Source organism: Arachis hypogaea, chromosome 20 (genome assembly GCF_003086295.3).
Source record: "Arachis hypogaea cultivar Tifrunner chromosome 20, arahy.Tifrunner.gnm2.J5K5, whole genome shotgun sequence".
NCBI lineage: Eukaryota > Viridiplantae > Streptophyta > Magnoliopsida > Fabales > Fabaceae > Arachis > Arachis hypogaea.
In genome coordinates, this window is record NC_092055.1 from 14,857,650 (window position 1) to 14,871,830 (window position 14,181).

General features: G+C 36.2%; 3 protein-coding genes across 4 annotated transcripts; 2 read left to right on the top strand and 1 right to left on the bottom strand.

The window, feature by feature from the left end:
* The first annotated feature begins 783 nt into the window (after positions 1 to 783).
* LOC112784458 (uncharacterized) lies at positions 784 to 2,997 on the top strand. The gene is made up of 3 exons (XM_025827660.2): positions 784 to 2,015; positions 2,389 to 2,477; positions 2,593 to 2,997. Exons 1-3 carry the CDS (start codon positions 1,986 to 1,988, stop codon positions 2,738 to 2,740), a joined length of 267 nt encoding a protein of 88 aa, XP_025683445.1. The 5' UTR covers positions 784 to 1,985; the 3' UTR covers positions 2,741 to 2,997.
* Positions 2,958 to 6,882, top strand: LOC112784456 (uncharacterized). 2 transcript variants are annotated; one of them, XM_072230612.1, is made up of 5 exons: positions 2,958 to 3,096; positions 4,579 to 4,791; positions 5,187 to 5,233; positions 5,681 to 5,775; positions 6,252 to 6,882. In XM_072230612.1, exons 1-5 carry the CDS (start codon positions 3,082 to 3,084, stop codon positions 6,293 to 6,295), a joined length of 414 nt encoding a protein of 137 aa, XP_072086713.1. In that variant the 5' UTR covers positions 2,958 to 3,081; the 3' UTR covers positions 6,296 to 6,882. The 2 variants fall into 2 exon arrangements, with proteins under 2 accessions (XP_072086713.1, XP_072086712.1); XM_072230611.1 differs by having other exon boundaries at positions 6,105 to 6,676.
* Positions 6,883 to 6,990: 108 nt separating this feature from the next.
* LOC140182964 (uncharacterized) lies at positions 6,991 to 7,638 on the bottom strand. Its single transcript, XM_072230948.1, has one exon. It carries the CDS (start codon positions 7,636 to 7,638, stop codon positions 6,991 to 6,993), a length of 648 nt encoding a protein of 215 aa, XP_072087049.1.
* Positions 7,639 to 14,181: the final 6,543 nt, after the last annotated feature.

Consider the following 14,181-nt stretch of genomic DNA (forward strand, 5'->3'; position numbering starts at 1 on the left):
TAGTAATTAATATTCAAGAATTGGACAGTATAACTGATTTATAGAAATAGAGGCAAGGCAAATTTGATGTTTTTTATTTTTAGAGAGTAAATTTGTTGGGATTGAATTACACTTTATTTTATTTTTATTTTCATAAATTGAATTTTCTAGTCGAATTCTATGTTTTTTCCTTTTTAATTACAATATTCAGGAGACGAATTCATAATTTGAATAAATTATTTATATGTTTTATTAATTGTATTGTATCTGTATACAAAAATTTAGTCTCCACTTTGAAAAAAAATGCTCTTACGAATTTGTTTTTAACAAAATATCCCATGTTAATCTATCACCATAAAATATAATAAATGTGCAAATCCTGCATTAAGGTGCACTTATGCCAGGCATGTGTTTACTTTTCCATCCAGAAATATTTTAATTTTAATTAAGGAATATAAGTGGCATTTTAATTCACGGTTGTAAGTGGAAACAGGCTGTTCAAATTGGATTCTTCTTCTGCCTTGGTCTCCACGCAAATCTTGGAAAGCATTATTTATTTAGCTCTTTCACAAATTAAAATATTCTTCAAAGAGTTAGTTGCATGTATTGATGTATATGTGGTACTTGGATGGATACAATGATTTTAGACACACTAATTCTTACGTGAATATCACAATATAAACAACTAGAAATTAATATATTTTAATGATAATAAGTATCAAGTATGTGAAAGTTGGTTGGTAATCGTTGTTTGATTAATATGAACTTGAGTTATATATATATATAGACGATTTATTCACTTTTGTCAAAGTGTATCTTCATGTATTCAATATTTAATCACATGAATAAAATATACGTTAAATATGTGTCTATTTGAAAGTCAATATATATGCTGTGTTAACTGTTAAAACTTAAAAGTTAAGCCAGCAATTTTTGTTTTCTTTTTAATCTTAGAAAAAGTGTCATTTTTATTTTGTTTTGAAGGTTCTTCAAAGGTGTCACTTTACCCTAAAAGAAGAGTATTAATTAAATTAGGCACACCGCAGACCAATCATTTTCACTACCTCGCCCTTCCAAAAAAAGTTAGACACACCAGAATAATAAACTCTAAACTAGAAAAAATAAATATAAAAATAACAACTAATTAATATTAGAATTACACAAATTTTTATCTATATAAAAAAACCTAACCATGCACACTTCAAAATACATCAGCTCTTTTCTATTCAAAATTAATATGTCTCAAAATATGAACAATTATTCACTATTTTATTTCATTTCATGTATATAGTAATTTATCAATTAACAACGAATTTTTAAATAAAATTCAAATCTAAATATAAATTAGCTTTTTATCTTTTATTGTGAAAAATCAAAGTTTTTTTTTTTAAATACAATTTTATATTATACTTTGACATAATAGAAATTAAATTAGGGTTTTTTTTTTCATGATATTTTCTATTCGACAGGTTAAAGATTAATTATTTGTGAATTTAACCTCTATTTAAAAGTCTATTATTTGTCAATGAATTGCTGTATGCTTATATAAGACAAGATTTAAATAGAAGGGATCACTCAACCAATCCAAATTGATTAATCAAATCAAATATTTCATTAATTAAAAATGAATAAGAAGAGAAAAAGAGAATATTCCAAAGAAGGAAAGGCACAACTTGAAGGCCAAGAAAATGGGAAAACAATGAATTGAGAATTGAGAATTCAAAGAAAGCAAACTAGTGGTTAGAATGGAGGGCGGTGGCACATTGTTGACGTGTTCTACTTTTCAAATTGCAACCTAATCACATGCTTCGCGAACATTATTATTTCGGGTTATTACTTATTTTTAACTACCACGATTTCCGGTACCATACATTTAAAAACGTTGCCACATTCAACATTTAATTTGTGACTTGTTGCTTTTTGCTCCGCTTCCATTCTTGCTTCGCAAGCTTAAAAAGTTTCCCTCTGTTTTCTCAATTCTTACTCTCTTCTCTTTTTGATCTCCAATGGCCGCCAACAGATGGTTGAAGCCTGAGGTATTATAATTATTCATTTATTCATGCATTATGTTTTAACATATTAACACCCCATGTTTTTTTTTTTTTTATTTGTGATCGATCTAGTAGTCTTTTTATTCATACCATGTCCTTTTGTTCATATATAGGTATACAGATCCGTTATTAAAACATCCCATATTTTCTAATTTCTTATGATTTATTTGGTATTCATAACACACATGTCATGTTTGCTGGTGTAAATGATATAATACTTCATATTTCTTTAATTGATTTTTCATTTGTGTTAGGTATTATTAACAAGTGATTTTGAACTTTTAATGATTTCCAGATCCAATAATGATTACATATATATTACATTATTAGTGCATAATTTTGAGATTTATGTGTATAGGTATACCCTCTCTTTGCCTCAGTTGGTGTGGCCGTTGGAATTTGCGCTATGCAACTTGTTAGGAACATAACAACCAACCCTGAAGTCAGGTATTGCCTTTCATGGATTATTATTACAACAATGCTAGATGGCTCATCAAATGTTATTATTAGACGTGATGAAAGAATATATGAATAATATTGAAAATTTTGATTGTAAATTCAGGGTACTAAAAGAGAAAAGAAGTGCAGGAATTCTTGAGAATTTTGAAGAGGGTGAGAAGTATTCACAGCACACCGTTAGGAAGTTCGTCCGCAACAAGACGCCCCAGATCATGCCATCTATTAACAAATTCTTCTCCGATCCAAACTAGATACTTGGCTCTAGTTTTTCAAACAAAGAAGAAAAAAAAAGAAAAGATTCTTGACCATTTTTTTCCCATTTTTGGCTTTTAATTTCCAGTGCTGTGGATTATTGAGAAGTAGGACACAAGGAATTTTATTTTAATACGAAGCATATCTATTTATATAATGTACTAGTGCGGAGCAGCCTGTGCTATGCATAGGTATAATGTTTCCTTTTTCATTTTATATCATTGATTTATGAAATAAAAAGAAAAATTATATAATCTATCTCAAAAAATTATTATGATCTTTGCACGTATTACGCTTAAGAAGCAATAATGGCGGATTTAACCTTGGGTCTATTGGTTATATGGGTAGGCGACAGGTAATAGTTTTTATTTTCGTTGATTTCATTGATTTGCTATTTTTATGATAATTTATAGCTGCTTTAGCTTTGTGTTTCGATGATTAGTTTGCTAATATTAGGAGAGATTTTAATCTGTTCAAGATATTGGTTTGCTCCTTTTGACTTTGATTTGGACTATGGGGCTGTTATGTTATTCATCATAGTAGTTGGCCAGGGACCCGGTCATTTGTCTGAACCAACGCAATAGATGATTTTACTATTTATTATGAATTTGTGGTGATTAGTGTGATTGATGCCTTTAAGATGGTAAAATCTAGTTTTTAGAACAAGGAGCACACCATGTGGTGGTTATGGAAATAGTCCAATAGCTAGAAGAAGAGGGAAACCAGCAAGAAAAACGTTGATTGAACCATTGAAAAGGATTATGATTTTTCTTGATTTGACTATAAACATTAGGACAGGATATTATAGCATCTTGACCTAATCTATAACTTCTCTTGGTAAGACGAGGTTTGGTTGTTGTTGCTCACAGTTTTCTTACGGTATTCATGATGAGTAACGAGCAAATTAATAATTTAGTGTAGTTAGTTAGTTACACTAGTCCTACTTTGAGAAAGACAAAAAGTAAGAGTTGAAAGATGATTATCAACTTCATCAGTTTATTGTAGCACTGGCCTATAAATTTTCACCCTTTATCCGTTATCCCAAATCAAAAATTTTGAGCGACAGAGATCGATTTTGGCAATATAAAAATGGATTTTTACTAATCTATACCCAAAATCAATGCAGAAGCAAAAAGTTGTTACTTTCCGTTAGAATCACTTTTAAAAGAACTAGTAAACATAAATGAATTTACCTCAATCGACCGTAAGTAAAAATTCTATTGAACTAACTAAACCATTTCTGCAAAAGCAGACCCAAGCACACTATATGTAGTTAAAATGTACTCGATTATACTGGTTTGGAATGAATTATTTATTTGCGAAATTGATCATGTTACGTACCAAGATTCCTCGTAATTTTAATCTTAATGTTCAGCTGGAGTAGTGGCAACCTGAAATTTTATATACATATAGGGGCATAGACTATAGACTCATGACATAATGCTATTTTGGGAAAATTTCAGGGTAGCACTTGTTAAGCATAATAGTGTTTATGCCACTGTTTTGCAGTTAATTCATTTAGTTGCTTAAGCTATCTTGGAATTTTTCTACTAGTCAATGCTATATTTTCTTTTCTTTTCCTTGGAACTGTTTCCGATTGATTAATAACTATCAATTATTTGATGTGTTCTCCTATGATTTCTATGTCATCAACGTTGAGGGTAAAATTTGAAACTTTTGGCAAACGTTGGGGGCATTTAATATGCTTTTTCCCCTTGTTATATAAGACAATATCAATGGTGCAAACTCTTGCTGATTGAGCTATTGATTGTGTATTATGGTCAAATTCTCTTCTCTCACTAAGTTGCTTGCCTAATTTATTTTCTGGAAAATGCAGGGAATCATAAATTTTACGTCAACTTATGATAGTAGAACACAAGAAGTTGCAAGGGGAGATTTGTGGAGAGTAGAGGCATCACACGGTGGCTCTACTTCTACATCTGGAAATGGAAATTCATCTCTTTTTCTTGTCCAGCTTGGACCTCTCCTCTTTATTCTGCCTGTTCATTTGTCAAAGCAACACTTACTTTGGTATGGCTATGACAGTAAGGTAAGTACGAGGATCGGCTATCTAAATTCAACTTACAGGAAAGTAACAATGTTTGTGGAAATGGGTTTATCTTAGAACAGTATATTTGTGGACATTCTGTTGAAGTTGTGGTTAGCAAAACATATTTCATCTTGTTCTATTAAAGGAAACCTTGCATTTGATAAATGACCCCCATTTCCATTTACATGATCAACTTTCCTGTCCAAGTTAGTGTACAGTTTGCTAGTTAAAATGAAACACATTAATTTGGCATTTTTTGTTTCTGCGATACAGAAGATATCAATATACCATTTTTGGCAATAGATTTATGACTTTATTTTCCTGTCAAAAGTAACTCCTTCTCTTCTTCTTCTTCTATATTATGTTACATGATATGATCATTTTTTGATTGTCAGAATGGAATGCATTCTCTTTGTCCAGCAGTGTGGTCAAAACACAGAAGGTGGCTGTTGATGTCCATGCTTTGTTTGAATCCCTTAGCTTATGATGACTCTAAGATCGGTCGTTCTGGTTTTCATTTGTGCATTTGTTTTTATGCACTGCTATGTGCTGACTTATATTATCTTAGTATTCCAGCTTAGTGCTTCGGTTGCTGATACAATCATTCTTGTTTCATCACAATTGTAAATTTCAAATAGAAAAATTTGAAGGTTGACCTTAAGCCCATAATTGCATGTATCACTGTGACACTGTCTTGCGTGTGTCAATCATAATTCAACATCTTAATATTTGACCCCTCCTAGGGGGATAGGCTTTGTTGTAGTATTTAGGCGGAATAAAATTCCCGGTTGTATAAAATATGAATGATTTCCTGGTGTTAGTATTGTCTCTTCTTCCCTAAATTCCCTATGTTCACATTTCTTTTTCCCTCCTCTATCTTTGCGTCCAGTCATTTGTGGATCTGCAATTTCCTAATGGACAACTATGAGTGTTTTCCTTCCGGTTTGCGGAGGTCTTCTTCAAGCTCAGGGTCAATGATTCAAGGTTAGAATCCAAGCTGCATTGAAAACTTAGAATAACTTTTTAAATGCACATGGTTCTGTGAGGTCAAACTGATACTCCTATATATGGGAATTGGGAACTTGTTGGGTAGTAAAACAAGAGGTTGATATGTTCTATTCCCCCTTACTCCTTCCCTCTTTTGCCATTGGATTCATGAGCTGAGAAAACAAAGGCTTTTTATTTTAGAATGTCGCTTCTATATTTTACGTCTGGTTGCCAAGCACATCCAATACAAGGCTAGCTGATATTTTGGTATACTTCATGGTTTTCTGTATATATTAACTTCAATTTTCAATTTTGTTTGTAAAAAGAGAAGCTCAGCCTAATCTGTGGATGTGCCTTCATGTCGTATCCATCTGCATTCGCTTCTGTCTCCGTAAGTTGATGGAATGAGGGTTCTTTCTTCATAATAATCTGCTATAACTCTTTCCTTGGCTCATTTTTTGTTTTGATCAAAGTGGAATGGAAATGTTGGGAACTCAGGCGTTGTCTTCAGAGTTGATGCTCCTCTCTCCAATGTTGGGCGTCCTTCCTTCTCTATTCAGCTAAATAGTGGCATTGAGTTTTGATGAAGCCTTATAATGTGTTCCGTACCTTAATATATTCCTTATTTGGTATGAGAAAAAGTGTAAATATTTAACAATAGTGAATACAGTTTCTATGTGAATAGAAAATCTTGTCCTTGCAGTCTATTATTTTTTTGACTGTTGGCACCTAGCATCGTTTGATTGTGTAGCCAATTCCATAGACTGGGAAAGGCTTAGTTGTTGAATCATTTGGGAACATGTACTATAATTGATTTGTTTCTAATCTTTTCCCATTTAGTATTGGACTATTGGTATCTGTGTGCTTAAGGTTATAAAAAATCATCGATTTTGGATAAGTCGTCTGTTACGGTTTTTCTAGTATCCTTACTGTTAGGGCAGAATTGAGTGTAGAAGATAAGGGTAGAAGGAAAGAACAGAATAACTGAACAGAGGAAGGAATTATCGATGTGATAATTACCCCACTGACAGAATAATATTATAGATCTAAATGAAAGAAAAGCAAGAATCATTGACTTTTGAGAGGTCAATTCTCTCCCTCTAGATTTTCACTCCACTTATTTCCTGCCTACTAGCTTTTCCAGTCTTCCTATTTATAATATCTAATCCTATAACTACTGTCCTAAAGATGTGGAGTTTCAAAATTTAAAATTCAGTTTGCTACTTTTTCTCCTCTCCTTTTATAAGTATATTTAAAAGGAGTTAAATCCCTATTATCTCTCTGGTTTGTTGTAATACCCTCCTCATGAAGAGCCACCTTGTCCTCAAGGTGGAAAGAGGGAAATGTTGTCTGTAATGTTGCTGCTGACTCCCAAGTGTTCTCGAAATCTGGCAGTTCTTTCCATTTGATAAGGACCTCAAGATCTCCCTGATTGTTGTAGCGGCTGTCCACGACGTGTTCAGGTTCGACCAGCAATTCCCCTTCTTTAGTGAGTGCTTCGGGTAATGGTTGAGGATGTAAGGAAGGTCCAACACTTTTCTTCAACTGGGAAATATGAAAAACAGGGTGTATTCTTGCGGTGTCAGGCAATTTCAGCCTATAGGCCACTGCCCCAAACCTTTCTAACACTTCAAAAGGACCATAAAACCTTGCACCCAACTTCTTATTTGATCTGGTTGCCAAAGACTTCATCCGATATGGTTGAAGTTTGAGATACACAAAGTCCCCTACATCAAAAGACGCATCACGTCTTTTCTTGTCTGCACTTTGTCTCATTCTGTTCTGAGCCCTATTAAGCTGAAATTGAATTTCATCCAGCATCTGATTTCGTTCCTCCAATAAGACCCTTACTTCATCCATTGAAGATTCCATCCCTCCTCGTAATAAAGCTGGAGGTTCCCTGCCATATAAAGCTCAAAAAGGTGTCATCCGAATAGAGCCATGGTATGAGGTATTATACCAAAACTCTGTCCAAGAAAGCCAAGCTGGCCATTGTTTAGGTTTAGCACCAGTTAAGCATCACAGGTAGGTTTCTAAGCATTTATTCACCACCTCAGTTTGGCCGTTGGTCTGTGGGTGATAGGCCGTAGGACATCTTCAAGGTAGTACCGACCTGTTTAAAAACTTCAGTCCAGAAAGCACTCATGAATATTTTGTCTCGATCGGAGACAATTGAAGATGGAAAACCATGGAGGCGTACCACTTCCTTAATGAACAAAATAGCAACATCCTTCATCGTAAAGGGATGTGAAAGTGGGAAGAAATGAGCATATTTAGTCATGCGATCCACCACCACAAATATCATATCCATCCCTTTGGCTTTGGTTAATCCCCCTATGAAATCCATTGAGATGTCAGCCCATACATTGGAAGGGATCGGCAACAGTTGTAGGAGACCAGCAGGTTGCAAGGTAGAGTGCTTGTTCTGCTGACAAATTTCACAGCCTTTAATAAAGTTCATCACTGCTGCCTTCATATCCTCCCAGTAAAGGATAGCAGAAATCCTCTTGTAAGTTCTAAAGAAGCCTGAATGGCCACCCAGCTTGGAGCTATGAAATTCCATCAGAATTTTTGGAATCCATTTAGAGGTTTTTTGCAAGCACTAGCCTCCCTTTATATTTGAGTTTTCCATTCATTAATGCAAAATCGGGTGTAGTTTCTTCCCCCACCAATAACTTCTACATAACCCCATTTAATTTCTCATCAGCCAATACTTCAGCCTCCATATCATCCCACTCTGCTGCCATGGAAAAAGACAGGGAGGAGAAATGAAATTTCCTATAAAGGACATCAGCCACCCTGTTCTCTGTCCCTGCCTTATATTTAATGTCAAAATTGTATCCCAGTAACTTGGATAACCATTTCTGCTGGCCTTCATCTGCTACTCGCTGATCTAATAAAAACTTCAAGGACTGTTGATCAGTAAAAACCGTGAATTGCTGTCCCATGAGGTAATGTTTCCACTTTTGAACAGCTAGAACAATTGCCATCAACTCTCTTTCGTAGACAGATTTCTGTTGGGCTATTTCTGAGATTTTTTGGCTCATAAAAGCAATTGGCCGACCCTCCTGCATCAAGACAGCACCCACTCCCTTTCCAGAGGCATCGGTTTCCAGCTGGAAGGGTTTAGAAAAGCATGGAACGGCTAAAATCGGAACTGAAAACATAGCTATTTTGAGCATTTGAAAAGCAGATTCAGCATCATTACCCCAATTAAAATAGTCCTTTTTGAGAAGTTGGGTGAGAGGAGCAGCAATAGCACCATACCCCTTTACAAAACGCCGATAATATCCGGTTAAGCCCAAGAAACCCCTCAAGCTACGAATATCCTTTGGTGGAGGCCAGTCAAGCATATCTCTGAGTTTCTTAGGATCAGCCACCACCCCTTCGGCAGAAATAACGTGGCCAAGGTACTCAATACTCGTTGCTTCAAAATAGCACTTCTTTTTATTTACCAATAAACTGTGCTGTCTCAGTACCTCAAAAATATTCTGCAAATGACCTCTGTGGCTAATGAGATCCTTGTTATAAATAAGGATGTCATCAAAGAAAACTAGAGCAAATTTTCTGAGAAACGGATGAAGTACAGTGTTCATGAGAGCTTGAAAAGTGGATGGAGCATTCGTGAGGCCAAAAGGCATTACAAGGAATTCGTAATGGCCGTCGTGGGTGCGAAAAGTTGTCTTATGAATATCCTCCTCCTTCATTCGAATTTGATGATATCCGGATTTGAGATCCAATTTGGAAAACATTGTTGCACCATCGAGCTCATCCAATAGCTCATCTATAATAGGAATAGGAAATTTGTCCGGCACCGTGATCTTATTGAGGGCCCTATAGTCGACGCAAAACTGCCACCCACCATCCTTTTTCTTTACCAGAATTACCGGGCTCGAGAAGGGGCTTGTGCTGGGCCGAATAATCCCAATCTGCAGCATTTCATCAATTATTTTTTCCATTTCTGCCTTCTGATAATGTGGATATCTGTAAGGTCTAATGTTTGGAATCTCTGCACTGTCTTTTAATACGATAGCATGGCCGTGAGTTCTTTGTGAAGGAAAACTAGATGGGGACTGAAAGACATCCTCAAATTGCTGCAAAATTGCCAAAGTTGCTAACGAAACAGATAGTTGGGCTTCTGTAGAATCGGCAATGAACACAGGGGTTACGAGAAAGCCCTCTTCATTATTTCTCAGGACATTTAGAGTCACTTTTGTACTAGCTCGACTTCTCCCTAAAGAGGGATCACCTTGTGACGAACGGATTTTTGACGGTTTAGAATTTCACAAATGAAATCTCGTTGAAGTATAGTCTCTAAACCAACAATAATCCTTTCATGCAAAAATTTGTTTGTCACAAGTACAAACCCCTAAAATCTATAAACCGAAGTATTTAAACCTCGGGTCGTCTCTCAAAGGACTTGCAGGGTAGTGTTCTTGTTATTGGTTATGGACTTGTTTATTTTGGGGTTTTGGATGAGGAATGTGAATAGTAAATGGTAGGAAAACTTTATTCACAAAATGGTCTTGGCAAGGTTTGGTTGTCAAGGGTCTTCATCATTATCACTAGCCACAAGTATGGTAGTTGCAAGGATTAATCCCACTTAGTCATCCTTAAATCGATTAACAAAGGAAAGTCAAGTGAGTTATATCAATCCTAGTCCATAAGTCCTAGTTTTCCACTAATTGGATTAATGAAGGCTAGAGTTAATGGCTATCAACTATCAATCAATTGGACACTAGTGACTCAAGAAATCCTAAGTTACCTTCTCAAGCCAAGAACATAAAATTCTAGTCTAAAATTCTTCCAAGCACTTAATCAAACACTTGGAAGGCACAAAAGAAAAGTATAGTCAATCACAACAAGAATGAATTCTAACTACAATTGAATGTAAAGAATTAACAACAACAATCAAGGAAATCACAATTATCATGAATTACCTCAAATTGCATTATTGAAAGAAAATAAAGAGAACAAGAGTATCATGATTACAAAACCTAGAAACAAAATAAGAGAAATTACAACAAGAGAATAGGGATAGAGAGAAGAACCAAAGTGTAGCAATCATCAATTGAAGGTAGAAGTAGAAGGAGACTTGAATTAAACCTAGAACTATGAGATCCTAATCTAACCCTAATTCCTAATCCTAATTCTAGAGAGAAGAGAGAGCTTCTCTCTCTAACTCTAACTACTTCTAAAACTAAACTATGACTAATGATTAAAAGTAAAAGTAAAGTATGAAAAGTATGTTGATTCTCCTTCAATCCTTGGCTTAAATAGCATCAGAAATGAGTTGGATTGGGCCCACAAGGCTTCTAAAATCGCTGGCCACGTTTGCATTAAGTGGGTCATGTGCCACCATCGGCGCGTCCGCGTACCGTGCGCGTGCGCGCCTCTATGCGTGATGCAACTATGGCAAATCTTATATCGTTTCGAAGCCCCGGATATTAGCTTTCCAACCCAACTGGAACCGCATCATTTGGACCTCTGTAGCTCAAGTTATGGTCAATTAAGTGCGAAGAGGTCAGACTTGACAGCTTTTTGGTTCCATCATTTCTTCATGAGTTCTCAAACTTTACATGCTTTTTCTTCATTCCCTTAATCCAATCTTTGCCTCCTAAATCTGAAATCACTTAACAAACATATCGAGGCATCTAATAGAATCAAGGTGAATTAAATTTATCTATTTTAAGTCCTAAAAAGCATGTTTTCACTCTTAAGCACAATTAAGGGAGAAGTTATAAAACCATGCTATTTCATTGAATAAATGTGGGTAAAAGTTGATAAAATCCCCAAAAATCAATACAAGATAAACCCTAGAAATGGGGTTTGTCACCTTGCAAAGTCACCTTCTTCCCATTCAACATCCAGCTCAAGGATAAGGTGTTATAATCCCCTTTAAATTTGCCCAAACTAGCAATCCACCCTGCACCCAAAACTACTTCAGAACGTCCCAATTCCATCACCAAGAAATCCTCCACAATAGAAAGTCCTTGTACCAATATTTCCACTTTTTCACAGCCCTCTAACCCCTGCTCTATTGCTCCATTTCCAACCTCAATTCGGAAAGGAGGCAGGTGTACCAATGGCAAACCCAGTATGGAGACGAGAGAAGATGAAATAAAATTTGCCTCAGCCCTGGGTCAACCAACACGACCACCTCAACACCGTTTATAGTAGCTCGTACCTTCAAAGTTTGGTGTGATGTAAGTCCCCAATAACTTAGAGAAGAGAGACAAAGAGAAAGACTGTTAATGGTTACTACAGGTTCTTCCGAGGCCAAATCTTCGCAACAATCCTCGGGTTGTTCCTCCTCCTCCCCCAAGAGAATGAGTTGTTGATGTCTGAACTTGCATGCGTGGCCAGGAGCCGAGGACGTATTGGATTCTGTTTTACTATGTGGGATGGGTGTGGGCTGTTTAGTTATTGAAGGAGATTGTGAAGTGGGCTGAGCCCAATTATTGGATCTGGCACCGCTCCCGCCCAGACGGTTAGTATTTTCATTTCGTCTTCCTCCTGGGTGCGTTCCTTCTTCACGACACGCTTCATTCCTCGACACTAACATCATGGCCCTATCCATCAGCGCCTGGAGGTTTTCAAACTCGGCAACTCGCATCTCCGCTTTGATCGACGGTTTGAGTCCTTCATGGAACATGCACAACAAAGTATCTTCCTCCAAATGTCTATGTGCCCTAGCCGCTATCTCAAAGTCTCTCCGATACTCCATAACCGACCCATGTTGTCTCGCTTGCAATTATGGCGCAAGAGGATTCGCATCTGCACCTGGCTCAAATCGTTTGAGCAAATCTTGTTTAAAACGAATCCATGAAGGGAAGGTGGATTGAGACTCCCACCATTCAAACCACGTTAAAGCTTCCCCATGAAGTGCAAGCACCGCGTACTCGAGTTTCTCTTCCACCTGAATCCTCGATATGCGAAAATAACGATCCATTCGGACCAACCACCCACTCGCATCCGAGCCATCAAAGGAAGGAATGTCCACTCTGCGATTGAGATCACCCCTGTTTGGAGTTGGATCTCGCTGACGCCCTCCACCCGGATCATTGATGCGCGAGTTCCCACTGCTCGAATCCTGTTGTGGGATTCGCATCACTAATTCATCCATCCTTTTCGTCATCGTTTCCATTATTCTGTTTTGTTCAAATCGAAACTCATTCAACTGTTTCTCCAGACTCTCAACCCGATCCTCCATCGCACCTCTGCTGCGTGTGGAAACCATTCACAGGAAGAAGCCCAGATCGAACTTCTGATACCAATTGTTACGGTTTCTCTAGTATCCTTACTGTTAAGGCAGAATTGAGTGTAGAAGATAAGGGTAGAAGGAAAGAACAGAATAACTGAACAGAAGAAGGAATTATCGATGTGATAATTACCCCACTGACAGAATAATATTATAGATCTAAATGAAAGAAAAGCAAGAATCATTGACTTTCGAGAGGTCAATTCTCTCCCTCTAGATTTTCACTCCACTTATTTTCTGCCTACTAGCTTTTCCAGTCTTCCTATTTATAATATCTAATTCTATAACTACTGTCCTAAAGATGTGGAGTTTCAAAATTTAAAATTCAGTTTGCTACTTTTTCTCCTCTCCTTTTATAAGTATATTTAAAAGGAGTTAAATCCCTATTATCTCTCTGGTTTGTTGCATCGTCGTAGCTTGTATATAACTTCTGAACAAGTCAATGATGTGCAGAAAAGAGTTTGAACTTTGAAGCTTTATGTACGAACAAGTCAATAGTAGTTCATGTGAACATAGTTGTTAGTATCGTCCAATTCGCATGATTTGTCATCCGAATGTTATAGAAACAAGATTCAATAGGACATGGCAATGGATTGCATACAAAAACCACGACAACCATGGGCTTTGTGCTCTCTTCTCTTCTCTGTCACGGTTGGAATGAATGGATAAACGAAGATGACGGAGGCAGAGTCTCTCTCATTTGTGTTATGGTCTCTATAGATTTAGGGTTTTATGGTGGTTTTTATTATAGTTATAATTTCTTCTTTGGGTCTGAGGCTCTGAGCTATCCTTTCAGCTTAGCCATTATTTATTTATTGGAGGATTTTTGGACTAACTGAATGTGGAATGAGTTTTTCTTCCTTGTTTCTAATGTTAGGTGTTATTAGAAATAATATAAATAGGAGATAAATATTGTAAATATGCAACTATGTGAATTTGACTCCCCCGGAAAATATTTTTCGTTCTTATCTCAACAATTTCTTCTTGAATTCCTAGATTTTTCTACTTCACTAGTTCCAATGCTCAGAAGTGCTGTTACATCGCATCATAAATTATTTGTAGAATTAATGTAAAAAATATTGAGCTTTTTTATTTTTTTTACATGAATTTAGTTTCTTTTTTTTTGGTGACTTTTACATGAA